Source organism: Asterias rubens, chromosome 7, assembly GCF_902459465.1.
Source record: "Asterias rubens chromosome 7, eAstRub1.3, whole genome shotgun sequence".
Classification (NCBI taxonomy): domain Eukaryota; kingdom Metazoa; phylum Echinodermata; class Asteroidea; order Forcipulatida; family Asteriidae; genus Asterias; species Asterias rubens.
In genome coordinates, this window is record NC_047068.1 from 9,637,227 (window position 1) to 9,661,895 (window position 24,669).

The window sequence follows — 24,669 nt, forward strand, 5'->3', positions numbered from 1 at the left end:
TGTGTATAACTGTACTCTGACCATCTTGTATTGATTCTTTTTCCTTGATGTGTAGTTGCCTGTGTAGACAAGCCCTGTTTTCATGGCGGTGTATGTATACCACTGGATGACGGTACATTTGTATGTCAGTGTGTGCCAGGCTACGTTGGCGATCAATGTGAAACAGGTAAGGCCAAATAATTAAAACAAACTGTTTGGTGTCCACTGCCTCCTCTTTTTTTTTTAACAAACAAAATAAATTTAAACTAGCATAATCAATTTAGAGGAATAGTTCAACCGGTTGTTTAATTTGGAGAAAAAAGGTCCTTTTTCTTCTTGTGATCTACAATCCTCCAATCAAATGACAAGGATCTTCATGAATATTTAATTACTTGTCATGTCCTTCTTTTTGTAATATTTTGTTTCTTCCATAAATATGATAATGATTCATAAAGTGGTGATTCATGTTTTTTATTTTGATTTATTTATTTTTTTTTTTCCGTGGAGGAGGAATTTGATTCAATCTTCATTAATTTAAAAACTGTACAAACTATTGTAAAGCCACTACTTTTGGAAAAATATTTAGAGAAAAAAACAGAAAATGGCCGAAACACAATTTTATGAATTGCATTTAGTTAGTAAAAATAGCAATAGGAAATGCTCTTGTTTGGTATTGCAACAAAGACCATATTTTTCCATTACAAAATAACAGTTGATTTTACTTTTTGATTTTGATTTGACAGACCAGAATGAATGTGCAAGCTCACCATGTATCAACAAAGGCACATGTATTGATAAGCTGAATGAGTATGAATGTCTGTGTGAAGATGGCTTCATGGGTGACAACTGTCAATTCAGTAAGTTATTACTCTTCCACACACCCTTTGAAAACTGGCATTACCCATGAGCTTCACGTGCAACACCTGTCATTTCATAAAGTTATATAACGACTGTCCCATACTCCCCTATCAAATAATGGCATGACCCATGAACTACACGGGGGAACAATTGTCAGTTACATTAACAAATAAAAGCGAAAGCAAAGCAAAAGTTCTTGCGTCACAATTGGAAAAAGGCCATGTACGGATTATTGCATTGCATGGTCCGTTAACAGCGCCAGCCACCAACCCGGTCATTACCACGCAGTGAAGACCGGGTACTCGCACTGTTATTCCCTAAGAAGTATGTAGTACTACCGTATGTGCTACGGTATGTACAGTACTACCATATAGACCTTATGCATTGACGTCATCCAGCCGCCATCTTAGAGGAAAAACGGTGACGAAACAATCGAGACGCAGCGCATAGTATTGGCGAATGAACAACCTCCTTTTGACCTCTAGGTGAGGGCACCCTACTGAAATGACGTCATGTGCATAAGGTCTATAGGAAGGCTGATTGTAGAGACCAAACTGACCCAAACTCATCCATTGTTCTTACTATTGTCTTACAGGACCCGGACAAGGTTGTACATCCAACCCATGTAAGAATGGAGCAACATGTAATGATACAGGGGCTGGTGACTATGCATGTACATGTACACCAGGCTACTCAGGAAACACATGTGATATTAGTAAGTACCTACAATGTATAGTCGTAACGGCACTGGACACTATTGGTAATTACTCAAAATAATTATTTTCATAAAACCTTACTTGGTAACGAGTAATTGGTAGAGAATGATAGTATAAAACATTGTGAGAAACAGCTTCCTCTGAAGTCGTGTAGTTTTCGAGAAAGAAGTAATTTTCCACAAATTTGATTTCGAGACCTCAGATTTAGAATTTGAGGTCTCGAAATCAAGCATCTGAAAGCACACAACTTCGTGTGACCATGGTGCGACATGGGTGTTTTTTTCTTTCATTATTATCTCGCAACTTCGGTGACCGATTGAGCTCAAATTTTCACAGGTTTGGTATTTTATGCATATGTTGAGATACACCATCTGTGAAGAGTAGTCTTTGACAATTACCAATAGTGTCCAGTGTCTTTAAGCCATGTTCCAAATAGTCTTTTATTGGTTAAAGTAATGCGATTTTTCTGTAGAATGACAAAATTATATTCTATAGGGAGGCATGGTTAACTGATCTCCCTGTCACCTTACTGCTACTGTGATGTAAAACTAATGGGCTAAAAGAGGTCAAGGCATTTTATCAGAGCGGCTTAAATACAGTGGACACTATTGGTTATGGTCAAAGACCAGTCTTCTCACTTAGTGTACATGTATCTCATCATACATGTACATGTATGCATGAAATAAAAAAACCTGTGAACATTTCAGCTCAATCGGTCGTCGAAATTGCGAGATAGTAATGAAAGAAAAAAACACCCTTGTCACACAAAGTTGTGTGCTTTCAGATGCTTAATTTCGAAACCTCAAATTCTAAATCCGAGGTCTCGAAATCAAATTCGTGGAAAATTACTTCTTTCTCGAAAACTATGTTACTTCAGAGGGAGCTGTTTCTCACAATGTTTCATACTATCAACAGCTCCCCATTAGGCGTAACCAAGTGCTAATAATTTATGCTAATAATTATTTTGAGGAATTGGTAAGAAGCAATGCAGCTGTTGATAATATTGAACATTTTGAGAAAAGAATTCCCTTCAAAGGAATGTGGTTTTACAGAGAGTGATTTAAAAACTTTCAATCTGTGAACAGTTTCTGCATGAAACACTACTCAAATTGTCTATTCCAAATATGGAATCCTGCAGGGACATTACGCTCCAGATTTTCACCAATATCCTAAAAAATACACCTTTTGAAACACACATCGTTGAAGGGTAAGTAAATACCACTTTAAGTAATACCATGAAATTGGTTCTTGTTGGTTACAACTACTTAATAATGAACTATTTTGTGTTGTCTTTGTAGATGTGAATGAATGCCAGAGTAACCCATGTAGGAATGGAGGTTCCTGTACTGATCTAGTGGGCAGTTTCCAATGTGCTTGCCAGTCTGGATACACTGGATTCGACTGCAGTCTAGGTGGGTATTTATTCACTAACACTGTCCAAAGTAAGGGTTCTGCCTATGAACAAGATAGCGTATCAAACCAATAGAGTTATAACAGTGGCTTCTTATATGGTGCTCAGGTCTGTCACTCAGTGGTGCGCAAGGCACTTTAACATTATTACCCCCGGTCACTGGGCCATTGTATTTCATTCCTTAAACCATCTCAGCTTCATTAGGAGTAACGGCTGATTTGCGTGATTTGCATGCCCATACATACACATACTTTTTCAATATTAATTTCACAAAACATCAAACTCTCAAAAGGTACACATATATAACTCGTCTTTGAGCAAACCACACGAAACGTCAAGACCACACAAAACGCCAAGACCACACCGGGTCTTTTCAGAGCCAACCAGCTCTGCTCAGGGCCAACACTCTCACAAAAGAGTTTTACACATGGTTGGTCCCATAAATTTACTGTTTCATTATAGTTTCTTCTTAGTTATCCACGTTAAGCAAAGCTTCAAAGGATACTTACATACATAACTGTCTTAGTCAATTTTAACTTTTGAATACTGTCTCCATTTTGACCTTTCTAGATATTGATGAATGTATAAGCAGCCCATGCTTGAACTCTGGAGTTTGTTCTAATAATATTGACTATTATAAGTGCATCTGCAAGACTGGTTACTCAGGAACTAACTGTGAAAACGGTAAGTGATTGTCCGGCCTGTATGCTTTGTTTTTGAAAGGGCAAGGGCACCAAGGCGTTTCTTTTTTGGTAAAAGGCTACTTATGATGAAGTTGTTAATTTCTTTTGTAGCATGTCAATGGTACCGAGGCATTGACCAAGGGGCCTGGAGGCAATTACCTTTGTTGTCTCCCAGACTGATCAGGCCTGTATGGCATTATCATGATCCGGTTATAGACTTGTTTTTTCTTTTGCAACGCCACAGCCCAAGTTTTTGCCGACCGTGGTTGGAAAACTTTGGAAATTCATAAACAAGATAAATGAAAAAGGAAAAAAATAAAGATAGGTTATGTTTGTAGCAATGCTACACAAATATTCAAACATGGTATTTAATTTGTTGGAAACAAGGCAACCAATCATGGGAGGTATTTTATTTAATTGAAAGTTTGAAAGCATTGTTAGAAATGTTCCCGCTGAAGAGTGTAGTTTTAGTTAAAGAAAAAAAAAGCAGTCCCTCAAAGCAAATATTCTATGCAACAAGTGTTTTTTCTTTCTTTAATTATGTTCTTGCAACTTCAATGACCTATTGAGCCCAAGATCTTGTGTTCGACAAACTCAGCACTTTTTAGTCATTATTGACGCAACAATTGTTAATTGGTCTACAAATAACAACGAAATAACTGCTACATCAGTGGTTTTCAAACTGTTCATGAAATAGACAAAAACAAGTTGCGAACCCTTGATTGTGGCCATACGCAAAAATATCCCCTTCCTTTGACATCATCAAGTCAGGTTATTACAGCATTCCCAAAATGGGACTAGAAGCCTTGTTTCTGTTTCTAACTAAATATATTTTTTCTTTTCAGAACCCAACAATAACCCGAATCTGCCGGATGAAGGAGGTTTGAACACGTTTCCATTGGAGCCCTGGTGGATTGGAGTAATATGTGCTCTCATCATTCTTATCATTATCTTCATTGTTATACTCTTATGCACCTATAGAAGGAATAAGAAGCCATTTGAGACGGTCTACACCAAGCCAGCTCCCCCTCCAAAGTCAAAATTCATCTCGCCATACAAGAGATGAGATCCTCAAAGCACTAAGATTTCTTTATAAATGACAACCAAAACACTATTTTTATGTACAATAACCGATTCGGATTCAAAGTCACCAAGAAAACGACTCTGTTTTTGTTTTTCTTTTTATAGCAATTGTCATGTTTTTTTTTTTTACAAATACATGTTTATTTGTGGTTTTTATGTAAGACCTTTTAATCTTGCTAGAATTTTAAATATCTGCAAGTTACATATACTTTTACTTGTCACTTTATTGTACATTTTCATTGTAGATTTTGTATTTTTAATGGTTGAGAGCATTATCTTGTGATTTTTACTGCCTCTACAAACTAGGAAGTCAATGTAGACCCTTAGCGACTATTGTATACATGGTACTCGTTTGTAGTGTACAGGTTTCTTGAGTTGTGCAGAAACTGTTAACATGGGGATTGTGTTATCAAAACTACACTAGCCTTCCCCTCGACATGCAGAGCTTCCACATTTACATCTTGCAGTCAGGGAGATGTTGTACAAGAGTCGGTGAGATATTTAGATTTACGCTTAACACAACAAAGAGAAGAAGTTTTCATAATCAGGGAGATTGTAAAAAAAAATATTATATTAAAACATGAAAAGACTGCCAGACACACCAGAGCGAACCCTGTCTCCTTGCGATAAGTGTGTTCTGTGGTCTTTTATACGTGCATTGAATGTACACACAGGACCTACGACTTCAAGTCGCATCCTGGACAAAGCAATAATGGTGTAGTGTCTTGCTCTAGGATACAAGTGTTATGACTTGGACTCAAATATCTGCAGAATCGGGGAGAGTTTGCAGCTCTGGTGCATGTTAGTTTCCTAAAAGGAGGCCGAGGATGAAAAGGGGCATTGTTCCAACTCGGGGATTTGTCCAGAATTCTGGTTTGATTGAACTGCTCAAAGTAATTGGTTTTTGTTACGACAGTTGACGTCACAGAATGTTAAGTCAGCCATTTTTGCGGGCACCAAGTTTTATCAACTCCTTGCATGGTTGATCTGTGATCCACTTGGTTGCATAGATTAATGCTTGATGCAGATCAAATCCAAAGCTATATTGGGAACTATACATGATGTTTATTGTTTATTGTTTATTGTTAGGGTATTTTGTCAAATTGATTATGTATACGCTGTACACATGGCAGAAGCTGCTATTATAGGGGTTTATCTACACGAGTTGATTTAGGCAGTTTAAACTTACATGTAAATCATGATTTTGTTTTTAATGTCATTTCAAGCAATTTTTTTTATTTATATTATAATGTTGTTACCGACCGACCTTTTATCCAACAACTATGCATTTTTACAAATAGACATGTAGAAAGATTTACAGATGTTTCTGTGAAATCCCTGAACTGTTCTTTATATTAGCTTGTAGTGATGTTTTGATATGTTGTGAGGCTTTGATTAGAGCACAGCATCCTATCAAACACAGCAACGGACATGACTTTGGACTCTGGTTCAAGCAAATCAGCAATGTTTGTTAAGACAAAGGCAAACTGTCAAGATCTCTAAATCTATTGTTAAATTACTTTGGTTGCAGCTGTCGCCATGTTTGTAAGAGAAGGGGCAGTCTGCCAATATCTCAATTTTTACTGCTAACACTGTCAGCACAAATACTGGGCAATAAATGAAGCTCACTACCCGACTAGTTCGCTTCAATTAGTCACAACTTAGTCACTAGTCGCCCAGGCCTAGTCAGCACTATCTAAACCTTATTACCATAGCCATGTCACATCAATGATCACACGTTTCAAAATGTAAACTTGTTCAACTCCAGCAAAGTAACGCTTATCATACAATCAAACAACAAAATGTGTAGGTTGAACATCAGTATTTTATTCAGAATTATACATGAAATTAAAAAGTTAAAGTACTGTTTCTTCTGTCTTAGAAATGAAGAGAATGTTTTAAAGAACTAAAGAAGAACATGAAGTATTACACAGATCAGATCTACAAATACACATAATATCTAGAACAACAAAAATATTATGTAAATAATAGAGATTTTTAAAACCAAGTATTTTAATGCACAGGAACTGCTGTTTTAGGTAATATTATAGTAGTGTTCTGTTGACCTAAACACTTTTTGAAATATCACTGTTGTACCTCAACTTAAATGTTTCTAGAGAATGAACATTTATTTCTTGACTTTTACCAACAGCTCCTGTGCCTTACAAACTTCCATCCAAACTTAACAAACTTAAATCCTTATCCTCAGTTAGTTTGTATATCATATTGTAGTATAAAAGATATTGTAAAGAAATGCTTAAGTAAGTGTTTAGTATCAAGTATTGGTTATACACTCAGCAGGTATATTGCTTGTACGATTTATTGTTCGTCTCTCGTTCCATACGTTCTTTTTCACCAATGTCTTTCAACTAGTAGATGTCACAAGCTCAACTAGCAGTGTAGCACCCTCGGGTCAAACCAAAGACATTAACAGTTGAGCAAGCCCTTGTATAAACGGGGCCAGATTTCATAGCGCTGCTTAACAGTAAGCAAATATTCGTGCTTATTGTAGCAGAAAAATTTGCTAAAGTGCAAGCGTACATGTGTTTCACAGGTTAGCAGGAAAATTGGGCAGCCATATTGCGTGTTTACCATTGGTTTGCATTGTGACGTCATTTATTTTCGTGCGATAAGCACCGGAAGGTTAGTATACCTTTTCGTGTGCTTACAGTTAGCAGCGCTATGAAATAGAAATTGCACAGTAAGCACAAAATCGGCCGCTAAGCAGTGCTATGAAATTGGGCTCTGGTCACCGGCCGGGATAAAGATAGGCACTAGTCTTACAACTTTCAATTTCTGCTTTATGATTGCTGTTTTCCGAAGTGACAGTGTTCCAGCAGGGCTAACTGTACCTACAATGATCTGCCAGTGTCAAGTTTTATGTGTGTTCATGTACTTGTATGAATGAATGCTAGGTCAAAGGTTAATCTGACAGGATCCCGCCAGGTGCTTCAAAGTGGGAGTCGGATACTCAGGCTAGGTACTGGCTGGCTCCTTCTGTTTATAACTTACTTATAGAGAACTTGTTTCCTTTATTCTTTTAACAGGTGGTTAAACTTAACAATAAGATATGATAAACAAAGTCGTTATTTGATGGCTTAGTATTTTGAAATAAGAAATAAAGTGTTTTTACTTTTACCTATATAAGTTTAAATTATTTTATACTTAAAGTTTTATATGTATTTGCAAACTGTCGGTGCACAGAATGAAGCATTTATCCACCAATAAAACGCAACTTCGTTTGATACAAAACATTGTTATAGGTGTCTAATCCATACGTAGGGGTTTTCAAAGGTGCATGTCTCATGGTCTACAAACAAGGATTATGCCTTGCTTTTTGGTGAAATTTTGCTGAAATCGGATAAAGTCACAAGGGGTAAGCCTTGCATTTTTGTTGAAATTTGGCTGAAATCATATAAAATCACAAGGGGTAAGTCTTGCATTTTTGTTGAAATTTGGCTGAGATCAAATAAAAACACAAGGGGGTAAGCCTTGCATTTTGTTGAAAATTGGGTTAAATCGGATAAAATCACAAGTGGTAAGTCTTGCATTTTTTGTGAAATTTGGCTGAAATCAAATAAAATCACAAGGGGTAGGTTTTGCATTTTTTGTGAAATTTGGCTGAAATCACTTAAACTCACAAGGGATAAGTCTTGCATTTTGGTGAAATTCGGCTAAATCAGTCTTGCATTTTGGTGAAATTAGGCTGATATCGAAGAAAATCACAAGGGGTAAGCCTTGCTTTTTTGGTGAAATTTAGCTGAAATCAGATAAAATCACAAGGGGTAAGTCTTGCATTTGTAGTGAAATTTGACTTAAATTCGGATAAAATCACAACGGCTAAGCCTTGCATTTTTGTTGAAGTTTGGCTGGTACATGTAAGTCTTGCATTTTTGTTGAAATTTGGCTGAAATCGGATAAGATCACAAGGGGTAAGCCTTGCATTTTGGTGAAATTTTGCTGAAATCGGATAAAATCACAAGGGGTAGTAAGCCTTGCTTTTTTGGTGAAAATTGGCTGAAATCACTTAAACTCACAAGGGATAAGTCTTGCATTTTGGTGAAATTCGGCTGAAATCAGTCTTGCATTTTGGTGAAATTAGGCTGAAATCAAAGAAAATCACAAGGGGTACATGTAAGCCTTGCTTTTTTGGTGAAATTTAGCTGAAATCGGATAAAATCACAAGGGGTAAGTCTTGCATTTTTGTTGAAATTTGGCTGAAATCGGATAAAAACACAAGGGGTAAGCCTTGCATTTTGGTGCAATTTGGCTGAAATCGGATAAAATCACAAGGGGTAAGCCTTGCATTTTGTTGAAAATTGGGTTAAATCGATAAAATCACAAGTGGTAAGTCTTGCATTTTTTGTGAAATTTGGCTGAAATCAAATAAAATCACAAGGGGTAGGTTTTGCATTTTTTGTGAAATTTTGCTGAAATCAAATAAAATCACAAGGGGTAAGTCTTGAATTTTTTGTGAAATTTGGCTGAAATCACTTAAACTCACAAGGGATAAGTCTTGCATTTTGGTGAAATTCGGCTGAAATCAAATAAAATCACAAGGGGTAACTCTTGCATTTTTTGTGATATTTTGCTGAAATCGGATAAAATCACAAGTGGTAAGTCTTGCATTTTGGTGAAATTTGGCTGAAATCAAATAAAATCACAAGGGGTAAGTCTTGCATTTTTTGTGAAATTTGGCTGAAATCAAATAAAATTACAAGAGCAAAATTTTGCTGAAACCGGTTAAAATAAAAAGGGGTAAGCCTTGCATTTGTAGTAGAATTTGGCTGAAATCGGATAAAATCACAAGGGATTTGATGACGTTTGGCTAAGATTTGGATAAAAAACATAAGTTGGTAAGTCATGCATTTGTGTTTAAATTTTGATTTTAAATCACAAGGGGTAAGTCTTGTATTTTTGTTGAAATTTTGATGAAACCGGTTAAAATCACAAGGGCATTTTTAATGTAATTTGACTGAAATTTGGCTGAAATCATATAAAATTACAAGGGCTAAGCCTTGCATTTTTGTTGAAGTTTGGCTGCAATCGGATAAAATCACAAGGGGTAAGTCTTGCATTCTTGTTGAAATTTGGATGAAATCACCTAAAATCACATAAAAATCAAATTTGTATTTAAATTTGGCTGAAATTTGATAAAAATCATAAGTGGTAAGCCTTGCATTTTGGCGAAATTTTGCTGAAACCGTTTAAAATCACAAGGGGTACATGTACATGTATGCCTTGTAATTTTACACCTTTTTATATTTATAAGCCAGATTCTACATGTAGCACGATGCTTACATGTTTGTATCTGCCTATAGTGTCTATGATACACATGCAGTGTTCTCCCTTAACAATGGTCCGCTGGCCAAATACCAGTTATAAACAGCCAAAGGACCAGTCAGAATTCTGTCCAGCGTAAGTCTTATGTATTGCTGAAGCCCCATCACTATGTACATGTAAACCACTTCATACCAGTTCAAATTACAAATCCCATGCCAATGGGAATGTTGAAAACCAGTGAACACCTGGCAGACCAGTGAAATGACAAGCTAATTAGTCCTACTGCTGGCTAGTCAGAGGAAAATTTAAGGGCAGCGCAAACCCTGACATGTGTAAAATGTACATGTATTTGCATGTTTCATGCTAAGGGCTAGTTTGCATCTTAGAAATAGGGGAAGTGCTCTTGTAAAAGCATAAAGCAATACATTTAAAAAATGTCCAACATTTATTTTAAAATACCATTAGCAACCTCTCATATAAAAGCCCTCTCTGCTACACACACCAACGAGATATTGACTAAATGGAATGCATTCTTACAATTTTAATATCTGTATTCAGTAACTATCAATATTACATACACTTGTAAGTTATTTCGCCAACAATAATTGATAGCTAAAATAGTAATAAAAATCACAACATAGAACACAACGAAAATACTATCACCTGGGACACGGCTCTACTTACTGCCGAATTTCGCGCTCACGATCACCATCATCATGACCATTCTCTGATTGTACAACATGTTGTAGGGCAAGCGCCAAATTTCTGCGCTGGATTTTGAACACGCACAAGCCAAAATTCCCAGCCAACAACTGAAATAAACTTTGCGTAAGTGCATAATTTCCTGCTTCCGAAAGTGATGATTTCTTTGCTGACGGTAAGCAGAGCCATGAAATTGGGCACAGACCACAGCCAAATATGAGCCAAATCACCCTGCCATGAAGGAATAAAAGGTTATGGCAATTTTGAATCAAAAATAAATTCCCAAAAACCAAAGCAGACATAAGCTGTTGTGTACATAACTTAGGTACACACATTACAGTACATAGTGAGAAATCATCTTAAAGGCAGTGGACACTATTGGTAATTGTCAAAAACTAGCCTTCATAGTTGGTGTATCTCAACATATGCAAGAAACTAACTAACCTGTGAAAATTTGAGCTCAATCGGTCATCGAAGTTGCGAGATAATAATGAAGGAAAAAAAACACCCTTATCACACGAAGTTGTGTGCGTTTAGATGGTTGATTTCGAGACCTCAAGTTCTAAATCTGAGGTCTTGAAATCAAATTCGTGGAAAATTACTTCTTTCTCAAAAACTATGGCACTTCAGAGGGAGCCGTTTCTCACAATGTTTTATACCATCAACCTCTCCCCATTACTGGTCACCAAGATATGGTTTTATGCTAATAATTATTTTGAGTAATTACCAATAGTGTCCACTGCCTTTAAGTGTGAATAACTAAAATAGACAAAGATAGAAAATTGCCAGACGTTCTAACCCTCGCAGAGTCTTTCTTTGCTAGGGTGAAATGTCAGACCAGTAACTACATGTATTTTGTTTTTGATTGACACCATTCATATAGGTCCTTTTGGTTGGTAAGCAGTTTGCAACAGCAAGTATTATTTTGGAATAACACATGTATGGGTTTTAGTGTGAATAACAACGATAAACACTTGTACATTTAGGGCTTGAACATTACATACGGTGTCACTATTTACCGGAAAAATAAAAACCGAGCCGGCTTAATGTATAACAGCAAACTCGTAGTGCTCACAAACATGAAACGAGACTATAATCCATCGAAGTTCAGACAGAATGTTCACCTTTTTGAGGTATAGTTGGCTTCATATTATGTAACAATAATAATATTGGATGTCTTATTTTCGGGTTAACCATCAAACTATTCTTGCGATCAGACTTTGCCTCTTCCCATGACTTGCTGTACCTAATTATAAGCCATGTGTATGATTTTGCTTAGCACCTCCATAAAAGAAGTAGGGCCTAATAATTCTTGTTAAATGTTGGAATTTTTCTCTTTCTACCAGCAAAATACAATTCACCAAGGTCTGTTTTAACCATCAGCATTCAATATTCAAGGGACTGGGATCCCCTATCCCCAGTCTTCACAGACACAGTAGAGGGATGGTTAATTACCAAAAACCACACTGAAACCAAGTTGCCTAATTTACAACAATTACTAATCTGCCCATCAATCTTCTGTCTGGCACCGGAAACGGTTTCAAATTATCTGCACTCATACTGATAGCACAAAAACTTGCCAAAGATTGATAAAGATTGATTAGGCATTTCAGCATCCAGACATTGGGTCTTTCCTTTCTTTTCTCTGTACACACCCAAACCCTTCTTGACTAACCCCTAACACCCCCTTCTCCCGCCGCGCCCTTTTCAGCAGTTTCCTTAATATATAGAACAAGACATTAATGCGTTGAGAATTAGTTGAACCCCCTATTTTTTCGCAATCCACACAGAAAGAGAGAGGTACATTTTAAAATTATTTTGAGCATCGTTAGTTTCTTAAGTGCGTTTCCGGCTCAAACGTTTCTTGCTCAACTTAAACAAAATGCTAAGATTCATTTTTACATATTTACCATAAAACTATTCTTGTGATCAGACTTTGGTTTCCTCCCATGACTTGCTGTTCCTTAGCCGCGCGTATGTTTCACTCCTCCCTTAAACATTTTCATTTGTTGTCTTTTTATAGATAGTTTGAATAGTAAACTTTCAAGCAGTTAGAATGGTAAGTTTAAGCTTTGAAAAAGTGGTAATTACTTGTCTATTCTAGTTTCAAATATGTTTGGATATTTGAAATTCCCAAAACAGGGATGAGAAATGTCTGACTTTTATCTGAACTCCAACCTTTTTATGTATGTCCGCCTTTTCTTCAGATATGAGAATCATGGTGATGGTTTGACTTATAGCACTGAGGATACTGTTCACAGAAGCTCATTGCATTCGAGAAAGATTCGAGAAAGGAGCTTGGCCCTATACTTCCATTCATATAAAAAATCTGTTGGCTTTTTCTCCGCCCATGCCTTGTCCATGCTTGTCCTAAAAACTTTCTGATGTGATGCTTCTTCTGTACTTGAAGATGAGCGGACAGTTGGTTTGGTCTGAAAAAATTCGAAAATTTTGTCAAAATCCAATATTTCTGGGACTGGGAGTAGTTTTTGCAAAAATAATTCCAATTCATCCACTGAAAATACTAAGCCTAGAATCCCGCTTTTCATTTTTAACCAGTAGGAATGTGGGAAAAAGAATCTTTGCAAAAAGAATAAAGGGGCCTCCTCCCTCCTTTTCCAAAAACAATCAGTAAAACGTGAATCGATTTAGTTGATGTCCTCCCCTGAATTCTACATTTTGTTTATACTTCACAGACGATAAGAAAGAGCAGCAGAATGAGCAGGAAAAATGTCTGCGCTCAATGGAAGAGTGCTCTCAAGAGGCTGCTGGTGGATGTGCAACGATGGAGGACACATCAACCAAGGCCAAACGCATCAAGAAGAAACCAGTTTTGATGGCAGACTTCACAACCATTCAAGATGATGAAGAAGCCATGGACCTTGATGAGGAAGATGGTGAGGATACTGGGCAGCCTCAACCGACAAAGGCCAAGAACATAACAAAGACTACTCTCAAAGGGAAGTCTACATTGGGGGTGAAGACAAAGAAGACAGACACAACAAAGAGTACAACAAAAGCAGCAAAGCTTCAGACGACGCTGGACAAGTTGGCTGTTCAGAAAGCTTTGTGCAAGGAAATGCTCACCGTTAAGGTTAGCCTAAATGTTAAATGTTAAAGTACAAAAAGAAATTTTCACAAAAAAGCTTTTAAAAACTTCTCATCATGACTTTTTTGGGGAAAAACAACGGAGCAGGCACCCTTTTTATTTTATTATTTTTTTTAAGATTGGGGCTTTTTCCCAAGATGGCGAAAATTTGTATAACCACCTGATTTATGTATTAAATGACTAGCTTTTCACCTACCATTGGCGCTCTTATGTCATGTATGTTGTTGGAAACATGAAAATATAACTGGTTTCACTTGATTTAAATGCAAAAGCTGACATCGGGAATGGATGGCAAACAAAATTAATTGAACTGTATTCTAATCTTCCAACAGCCGATGAACTTACACTGTATTTTTGAATCAGGAACTAACAGTAATTGTCCTTTAATTGAAGTAAAACATATCATAATAAAGAAATCCTTTATTTATTTATTTTTGATGTTTTCTCTCTTTATGCAGCCACCAGTTGCTGAGATGAACCCTGGTTCGAGCATGGGGGAAGAAGGGGTAATTTTAAATCTGAAACGGCAGCTGGCAGAAAGGGATAGTAAAATCAGCCAGTTAAAGGACCAGCTTAAGCAACAAGATGAGGAAATTCTCCTGTTGCGCCAAAGATCTGTGTCAGACCTTCCCTTCAGTGTTGGTAAGAATTTTGTTTCCTTGTAATGAAACCAAATGCCCATTGCACAGGTCTAAGATTTCTTATTAACATTTTGGGATTTTAAAGAAATTGGAAGTTGGTGTCGTATTTCTGATGATGGACAGCATCTGTAAACCCACTGAATTAAAACATCTAGGAGATTAATTTTTTAGCGCATTGATGAAGGCGCATTACGCCGCGCCAAAGTTGAATACAACACGCCCATGTTTCAAAACCGCCAAGCGGCCGGATGTATGCTTTTGTGCAATATCTCATTTGAAAGTTCAGAACTTTGGTAATCCTACCAAAATAGCAATTTAACATTTTGATTCATTTTGAAGGTAAAATCAGCTTGAGCACGGACAATGCATCTTTGAATTCATATATTAAATACCTGATGTTTTGTTTTAGCTATCACCCCCCAAAAAATCAAGCTAATGCAAGAGGTAACCTCAGTTCTCCAATCGTGTCAATCCACAAGGCCAGCGCCATCCAAAAGCCTGCCAGCAGCCCAACCCACAAGCCAGCCACCAAAGGCCACTTTGACATCCACCTTGCCGTCCCCCTTGCCATCCACCAGCAGTCAGCCACCAAAACAAGTGTTTCAAACGAAACTCCAGCTTCCAACAGCAACGACCACCGGCCAAGACATTCATACAGCTCCACCAACTGAAGACACCTCTATGACCCCAACATCTGATGAGGTAAGTGAATCTTACTATGAACAGCCCCATGCCTTTTACCCTCTATTATTTTGTTTTTGATTATAATTTAAGATGTCTACTATTAAAGGGAGGCTTTATCATTAGTTTTCTTTTTGGAAGATTAAATTCATTACACACACATCACAAAACGATACTTTTGTAGTAACTTGGAAGTAATTATTGTTTTCATTTCTTCAATTGATGTAACCTCCCTTTAGTTCATTTTATGATGTGAAGCCACTGCATTTACACTTTTACAAACCATACCTTATGTAATCTGTATCACAAAAAGCCTAACAAGATCACACTTCTACACAATCTGTCATTATTCAAAAAGAACCTTGGCAAAAAGATTTCCTGTGGGTTTCTTGGCCAAGCAGGCACCATTTGCACATGAAATGACTGGTTGCCGTCTGTCCAAAATTGTGCTTTACCCATCCACTGTGAACAATAGACAAATCGCTGTCAATCATATCTTTACTTATTGAGCGTGTCTATTGCAACTTCTTCTTTTTTTCCACAGACAGTAACCCCATTGTATCCAGGAGGGATACCCCTTTTGACTGAGCAGGACAGGAGAGCGGCTCTCGCCAAGGGTAAATGTAAGGAGACACTGCTGTACGCTCTGCTTTTAGCAGTCTTTGGTGAGAGCCGGCTCGCACAAGGAAATGCCTGTGGGTCGAGACAGGCTGTCAATAGGAAGACTGCCACACCGAATGTCCCACTAGATGCAAGGAAGTTGCATGAAATTAAAGGTATTTTTTTCTTTCACTTTGTTGAGTTCAAAGAGAATGATACTATTTAAATATATTCCACTTAATCTTGTAAGTGGTACGTACAGATATGGCAGTTTTTGGAATTGGTTAATGCATCAAGAGTAATGGTGAAGCCAAATTGTTGAAACTTTCAGCTTCTTCAGATTGTCATTTCCCCCCAAAAAAGGCATTAACCTTTTTATAAACATGGTAATGATAAACATTTACATCAGTGTGATGATATGGTAGTAAACATGCAGAATGTCATGGGTTTGAGATCCACCCATGTCGCCTGTGGAATGTTTTTCCTCGGGGCCGGAAAGCGACTAGTATACATGCAGTGCTTATAAAGTCAGTGTATAGGAAGCTTGCACAGGAGATCAAAAGGTCAAATTTGACTATGCGCTAAGCAATAGTTGTCGTTTGAGTTGATAAAATTGTGAATTATTGTACAGGTTTAAACAGTGGTAATCTTTCAATCCTCACAATTCCAAAAGTTCTTGTGCAAGTTTCTGCAGATGCCACTGTGCCATTTTGTTTAACTTTTGATATGGTGTGACAGGGCATATTTTAAAACTTTAAATCCTATGTAGTTGAATGGATGTTTTGCCCGGCAGGAAGTGCTGTGGAATATCCATCTTGTTTGTAAACACCTGACATGGTCTATAAAGTCAGGTTTCTGTACCATCTGAGTTTTACAAAATGGGTAAACTTCTAGTTTTGGCTCATGGTGATCTTTAATTTTTACATATTAACTATTGCACAAACTTCTCGTGCCATTTGTTTTCTAGAGTGCGTACTTCGACGATATAGGCTTCCAAGTGGCCAACCTTGTATGAGTGCAAAGGAATTCAACGATAAAATAAATCAAAAATGTGCAACATGTAGACGAGCACTACAGAGGAAAGCATCGTCTGCACAGTAAAGGGACCATGAAAGGTACCAGGGTACCGCATACCCAACCAAGTATTTCATCAGGGAAACCCAACTAAAAATTTTAAACATTAATCTTATTGTCCAAAGGGAATTGATTGTTAGTCTCTGGTCTCATGAAAATTGAAAAAGTAACCCAATATGCAATTTTATATTTTTTAGTTTTTACATTTTTGAGGCCCAAGCCTGCCTGAGGCAAAGCCGGGAATTCGTACCCATAAAAAGTAGCGATCACTTTTTAATAAGTTTTGGCGAAGCACGCTGAAATGAAACAAGGTCCTCGGAATGTTTTTTACATGATGTTTATGTTTGTTTGTTTGAAATCTGGTAAATTTGTTTTCTTTTTTTTTTTTAGGGAGGGGGCATATCGGCCGTAATTTGCTTTGCACACAAATTTGGGACTCTAACAAGTTGCACTCAAACTCAAATTTGTTTCCTGTTTTTTGATCATCACCCATTCTCATGCCTGCATTTATCTGTAACCTCAACAAATGATAATGTTCTGTTTTTTGCACATTTGACCAAAACTGTGCGGGTAATTTAAGATTTGAATATTTTACAATAATCTCATCATAAGCCTGTTGGGATATGGATTATTTTTTACCATTTCAAGTTGTCTTCTTGTTCTAGCTCACTGACCCTTAGCGGTAAAAAATATTTAGGTTTTTCTATGGGGTGAATTTCCCTTTGAAACAATTTTTGTGTCAAGTGTGTGTGTAATATTTCCTAAGTAACAGACATTTCTACTATACTCTAGAGATTCCAATTCCTGATTATTATGTTAACTTGCTAAAAAGAATAGCAAAATAGTTCAGTGCAAGAACTAGTTTCTAAATATCTGTTAAGTAATAGATTATTGTTAGCCATTCGTTATTCAGATGCTTGCTAATATACCACACACTTCATTTTGATGTCCGAGAAAGGGAGATGGAGTGAGATACTGTAAATACAAAACCAAAGCTAGTGCAGTTCTTCATAGAGAAATGTTTTTCAGAGTCGGCATGAGTTCAAAAACTGGTTCATAGTTTGCTAAATTTGAAGGTTTGCCACTGACATGCCCAATTTATGCCACGTCTCATTAAGTTATGTGTTACCACCTGTATTTAGACAGTTTATCTCAAGTTTTTGTTTGCAGTTGTGTTTGTGTTAGGTGAATAGCTTTTCCTTTATTTGTTTGGTTTTCATTCAGTGTATTTTTATAAATGATTTTTTTTTTTTAAGGAAAATATCTCAGGATTGACGTATGTCAAGAGTTTACATTGTGTTATTCAAATACTTGCCAATATACCACACACTTCATTTTGATGTCCGAGAAAGGGAGATAGAGTGAGATACTGTAAGTACACAACCAAAGCTAGCGCAGTTCTTCATAGAGAAATGTTTTTCGGAGTCGGTATCAGTTCAAAAACTGGTTCATGGTTTGCCAAATTTGAAGGTTTGCCAACGACATGCCCATATTATGCCACGTCGCAATAATTTATGTGTTAGCAGCAAACAGTTTATCTCAAGTTTTTGCTGTTTTGTTTGTGTTAAGTTTTACTTCAGTGTATTTTTATAAATAAATAAATATTTTTTTAAAAGGCAAATACCTCAGGATTGACGTATGTCAAGAATTTAAATTCAATCTATGCAAAGTCGTTTATTTACCTTAAACGCTGTAGGGAAAGAACCCAACTATAGGAATAATAAAACAACACGATTGTTCCTGTTAATATTTTAGTGCAGTGTGCATTAATTGACTGATGATTTGTCTGCAAGATTGCTGCAACCTGCGCAAGCTTAATGTGTCACATATCTAAAGTAAGGCAAGCTTAATTGTGGCAAGCTTGTTACATCAAGCTCACTGGCAAGCTTGCCCTAATTTAAATATTTGGAACAAAACAGGCTAGTTACCAGCTTGACAAGCTTGTCCGCAAGCTTGCTGCAAGCTAGTAACCAAAAATCTGATTTAGGGCAAGCTCCCCGGCAAGCTCCCTGGCAAGCTTGCTGGCAAGCTCACAACAAGCTTGCCGGTGAGCTTGCAGCAAGCTCCCCGGTAAGCTTGCAGCAAGCTCACCGGCAAGCTCCCCGGCAAGCTTGCAGCAAGCTCACCGGCAAGCTTGCTGCAAGCTCACAACAAGCTTGCCCTCATTTACATATTTGGAACGATACAAGCTAGTTACTAGCTTGCCGGCAAGCTTGTGTAAATTTGTGTACAAGCTAGTTACTAGCTTGCCGGCAAGCTTGTGTAAATTTGTGTACAAGCTAGTTACTAGCTTGCCGGCAAGCTTGTGTAAATTTGTGTAAGGGCAGTCTGTAGCTACAAAAAGGAGGGAATTCCATAATTTCATCAGATCTCCACAAGTAGGATCCTAGTTTCAGACCTTTTGGTCACCAGTGACTCTCATACCTGCAATAAATTTATCCTTTTTTTTAACTTGCAGTCAAGAGCAACACGCAGTAAGAACTCTTCAAATGATGCCTTTGAAGCTCTTGTTTCCTGTGACCCTCCGCGTGGGTTCATCATTAGAAAGTCACAAGGCAAAGGTAACTCCATCTGTTTTTTAATTATTAAAAAGATAAATATGAACGTAACTTTTTGATTTTAGGTCACTTCTCTTTTACATCATCCCGAGTAAAAGGTGTAAAAGGTGTAGAACTGCCAATAACATGCTCTTTTAAATGGGGATTCAGAATTTTGATGAACTTTGCTTCATGGATTATGCCATTTTAATTTGACTGAAATATGAATGTTTTAGTCATGATGTGGCATGTATATAATAATCAAATGAGAATGGTTTGCTGGCATGTCTGTAATTTAAGCTAAAGGCTTAAATTGTAAATACAGATTACTTTTTATTTTTTTAATTTTTAATCATGCTTGATAATAGGTCAATACATTTGTACAATCCTGATGTATCTTGCATTATCAATATGGGTTGCTGGGGTCAATTAGTCTGAGATAAGGAATTTTCCCAAACCATGGGCTGAGATTTCCATGATCCTGGTGATCATGCTTGATAAAGGGTACAATTGTACAATCCTGCCCCCGATTTCACGAAACTCATCGCAAGTAGCGACTCCTCGTAGGGTTTGCGATGCGTCGCAGACCTAAGACACGTCGCGGCTTCGACGAGTTCCACAATCCATTTCACCAAACACGTCGTAAGCGCGACGAGTCGCAATACAAACTATTTTCACTCTTAATAAAAACAACCCTTTGGACGAAGATGAACTGCTAAAGTTCTGCGGCTGTTTAATGTTGTGTACAACTTGGTCATGAAACAGTCGTGTATAGTTCATTAAAGATGGCAGACACCGTTTCGGACTAGTGTTTAGGTTCGGGGGGTTTTGGTTGGTTTATAATTATTGATTTGTTTAGTTGTTTCAGTTTATGTGTGTTCGTTTGTTATGCGTGTGTTTGTTTTCTTTTCTTTTACCCGAACTTTTTTTTTGGGGGGGGGGGGAGGAAGGTAAATTTCCATTTGTTGTCTAGTGTCTTCCCGATTGGTTCACGGAAGTTACGTGTGGTAATTGTTATTTCCTTTCATGCATTTTGTGCGTAAACAAATGAAACATAGCATTCTTACGACGACCCCGGTCGTCGTAACTTACGACGTGTTCTTCCTCGTTGTCAAGGAACTTGCGATGTATCCAACGCATCGTAACTTTGATGAAATCGATCTCATACGCATCGCAACTTACGACGTGTAACCGGTCGCAACTTGCACTTGCGACGGGTCGCAGCGCTTCGTGAAATCGGCGGCTGGTCTATCTTGCATTGATGTGGATGGCTGGGTTCAAATTAGTCTGAAATAATGTACGTTTTGTCGTTTAGGAGACATTGCCAATTGCTATGTGTGAATAATAAGGGTGGACAAAATGTACATTTTGGAGACATTGCCAATTGCTATGTGTAATAATAAGGGTGGACAAAATGTACAATTGGGAGACATTGCCAATTCCGATGTGTAATAATAAGGGTGGACAAAATGTACATTTTAGAGACATTGCCAATTGCTATCTGTAATAATAAGGGTGGACAAAATGTACATTTTGGGAGACATTGCCAATTCCTATGTGTAATAATAAGGGTGGACAAAATGAACATTTTGGAGACATTGCCAATTGCTATGTGTAATAATAAGGGTGGACAAAATGTACGATTGGGAGACATTGCCAATTCCTATGTGTAATAATAAGGGTGGCCAAAATGTACGATTGGGAGACATTGCCAATTGCTATGTGTAATAATAAGGGTGGACAAAATGTACAATTGGGAGACATTGCCAATTCCGATGTGTAATAATAAGGGTGGACAAAATGTACATTTGGGAGATATTGCCAATTATTGGTTATGTTTATTGCAGAAAAAGGTACATGTGTTATGATTATAGAAGAAAAAAGTGTATTTTTTCTGGTTTTGTGGGAGATTGATATTCTGACATCGCGACACTTCTCAAAATCTCCCTTTTTGTCAATTTATCATTAACAATGTTTTTTACTTGATTTAATATCCTAATCAGCACCTTACAAACTTTCCCATTTGCTGATACAATTGACATTACCAGTGTCCAACACACATGTGCACATAGTGTGAAACCAATTTGCATATTGGCTGATGGCAAATTTATTGCTTTATACCTTTTATCAAATATTCCTTTTGGCCGACAAACGATTCAGTTCGGCAACACACATATCAAATGTTTACTCTGATTCACATTTTAACACATTATTTATCTGTTTTGTTCGTGTTTCATTCTTTCATTTGTAAAGGTTTAGGAGTATTTGCTACTGAAACACTTTCACCTGGACAACCACTTTACGTGTATGGTGGAAAGCTCATCACCAATAAGGAGGCTGAACAACTTGAAAATGAAAAGGAAAGTGTATTCAGATACTTCTTTTCGTTTAAAGGAGAGAAACTGTGGTACGTACTTTCTTTAAAGTGAATGGATGCATTAATTCTACTTGTAATTTCCAATAAAAACAAGACTAAAGTTGAGACCTCACTTGCACTTCTTATTGTCTTTTAGTTTTCTCTCTTTTGCTGACCTACATGCACAGCATGTAAATGATAATATAATGAATGAGTACACTAACAGTGCAGTCTGTGTAAATGAATATACCCTGAGATTTACCCATGCAAATCTCCTGCAACAACAAGTGAACACAAGACATTTAGCTGAGACTGCACATGGATAGATCATTCATTCTATATCAACAACCACTGGATCAGGAAAGACTCCTGATTTGCAATCAGGATGTTTCTCTTCACATCATGGAACTTGAATCTTAATTTTCAATTTGATATTTACATTGGATTTATAATATGTTAGCCTTCTCCAATGGTGTTATGGAAATTTAGACCAAATTTAGCTCTTGGCAGTCATACAGGCCAATACCACAGCAAGTGATCAACAACACCACTTATTAGTAGTTGAGTACTTTCACAATTGGCACAGTTCTTTTAAAAACTAGATTTCACTGTGCTGGGCACACAGAAATATAAATTCTTGTTTTGTAGGTGCGGCATACATGTACCTAGGCAATTGTGCATTTTGGTGATAAAGGCACACAATTTGGCATAGATATAGAGAACAGTATTACGAACACATCTTCATACTGGGCCAACACAGAAATGTCCTTTGAAAAATATACGTAGTGTAACATGCAAAGGCAGCCATTTTGATTTTTTTTTTAATTGCTGGTTATACTACCAGTGTTTCTTCAAAGGACAATTCTGTGATGAACCAATATCCACATTTGTTCCTGATACTATTCTCAAGATCTGTTCCAAATTGTGTGCCTTTATCACCCAAATGCACAGGTGTTGTGTTTTTTTAGTTATGCTGCATTACTAGAAATGGTTTGTAACTTTTACAAAATATTGACCATTTGATTAAAGTTATGTGTGCTCTCTTACTGTAACAGTTATGATGCAACAGAACCATCACATTTGCGCTTTGGAAGACTAACAAATCATGGCAGAGGCAGAGAACAAAATGCCCGGATGAAAGTATTGGATTTCAACAGAGTTCCGACCCTGTGTTTGTTCTCTGTAAAAAGATCCAAAAGCATGAAGAAGTCTTGTATGATTATGGAATAAGAAATCTACCCTGGCTTCATAAGACAGGTAAAACAAATGGCTTCAGTTTGACCAGTATCTTTGAGAAAGTAACCTCAAAATCTCATCACAATATTAGAGGTGTTCCATGGTAGACTCACTCAATGTTTACGTCTTAGTTATACTGGGTGACCCACTTCAGGGGCAATCTACTACTTGGATTTTCATGGGTAGTTTTCCTAAAATTTGTTTACATCAATCCCTGAATAAGTATAGACATATCTTTGACTGTCGGCAATTTTTTGGTACTTTTTATTTTATTTTTTTTATTCATAGGGCAATTCACATGCCTGATTAAATGACAAAAAATGTACTTCGGACAAACACTGTTTTTAAAACTAGTGTTTTTCTCACCATATTCAAATAGTACATTAACTTAAATCTGTTTATGCACATTGATTGCGTTTGTCATGACCCTTGTGTATGTTTTTTGTCACCTTTTTTTCTCTCTCAGGATCAACAGCTAGTACAAAGACTAAGAAGACAAGAAGTAACCCAAAGAGAAGGAAAAGGCAAAAGGTGGATAGTTCAGTTCATGTTGTTTATAAGAGTTCTTCATCTGGTTATAGAGGAAGTTCTACATCTGGTGTTCGAGGCGTTTCTACACCTGGTGTTTCTGGCAGTTCTGAATCTGATAATGAAGGCAGTCCTACATCTGGTGTACAAGGCAGTTCTTCATCTGGTTATGGTGGCAGTTCTACATGTGATGTTTCTGGCAGTCCTAAATCTGATAATGGAGAAAGTTCTACATCTGGTGTTCGAGGCAGTTCTTCACCCAGTAATGGAGGAAATTCTACATCTGGTTTGTATGGGAGTTCTTCCGCTGATAATGGAGGAGGTTCTACATCTTGTGTGTGTGGGAGTTTGTCAGCTGATAGTGGAGAAAGATCTACATCTGGTGTTCGAGGCAGTTCTTCACCCAGTAATGGAGGAAATTCTACATCTGGTTTGTATGGGAGTTTTTCAGCTGATAATGGAGAAAGTTCTACATCTGTTGTGTGTGGGAGTTTGTCACCCGATATTGGAGGAAGTTCTACATCTGGTGTGTGTGTGTGAGTTCGTCACCCGATATTGGAGGAAGTTCTACATCTGGTGTGTACAGGAGTTCTTTAGCTGATAATGGAGGAAGTTCTACATCTGGTGTGTGTGGGAGTTCGTCACCCGACTTTTTAGCAGTTCATCATCTGACAGAGAGAGTTCGTCTGCTGATACAAATGATTCAGTGGTTTATGTTCAAGGGGGCTTTTCATGTGATGATGTTGGTAATGCAGCTGTGCGCCATTGACCCCCAACCCCAATGCGAAGACATGGTCAAACTGTCCAGATACTACGCTGACTCAGCGCTTACCCGTAACTACAAGCGAGGAATAACAACCTTGTTGACAGGGAACAAGCGCCAAGAAAAGGCGCTCATAGAATATTTATCTTGCCAAATGTGAAAGGCCCTTTAGCGATTTTCCCTGTCTGCTTAGTTTGCAGGATATGAATTATAATGACACCTTGGGAAACCATTACGCCAGCGATAAACAGGCAAAGGCATTCATTTCGTATATTGCTGAAGAGAACAGAAATGACACTTCTTTGTTGTTGAAAAAAAAAAAAATTCATAAGTGTCATATGTGATGGCTCAACAGATAAGGGGATACTCGTGGAGGAGATTGTGTTTGTCAGGCTCATGAACCATGAGTGTGTACCTGAGACAAGATTC

At 37.4% G+C, this 24,669-nt stretch overlaps 3 protein-coding genes across 3 annotated transcripts in view; all 3 read left to right on the forward strand.

The window, feature by feature from the left end:
* LOC117292625 (fibrillin-2-like) overlaps window positions 1-7,270 on the forward strand; it is a 102,795-nt gene extending 95,525 nt beyond the window's left edge. The window contains 6 exon segments of the mRNA XM_033774749.1: window positions 56-166; window positions 723-836; window positions 1,433-1,552; window positions 2,852-2,965; window positions 3,535-3,648; window positions 4,493-7,270. Coding sequence (XP_033630640.1) covers window positions 56-166; window positions 723-836; window positions 1,433-1,552; window positions 2,852-2,965; window positions 3,535-3,648; window positions 4,493-4,713 — 794 coding nt within the window. The 3' untranslated portion in view covers window positions 4,714-7,270.
* Window positions 7,271-13,479: 6,209 nt separating this feature from the next.
* LOC117292627 lies at window positions 13,480-15,704 on the forward strand. Its single transcript, XM_033774750.1, has 2 exons — window positions 13,480-13,809; window positions 14,283-15,704. The coding sequence occupies exons 1-2, from the start codon at window positions 13,501-13,503 to the stop codon at window positions 14,487-14,489; spliced, it is 516 nt and encodes a 171-aa protein (XP_033630641.1). The 5' UTR covers window positions 13,480-13,500; the 3' UTR covers window positions 14,490-15,704.
* Window positions 14,901-24,661, forward strand: LOC117292407. The gene is made up of 7 exons (XM_033774436.1): window positions 14,901-15,167; window positions 15,691-15,785; window positions 18,740-18,890; window positions 19,279-19,381; window positions 21,611-21,782; window positions 22,783-22,970; window positions 23,416-24,661. Exons 1-7 carry the CDS (start codon window positions 14,901-14,903, stop codon window positions 24,015-24,017), a joined length of 1,578 nt encoding a protein of 525 aa, XP_033630327.1. The 3' UTR covers window positions 24,018-24,661.
* The last annotated feature ends 8 nt before the right edge of the window (window positions 24,662-24,669 follow it).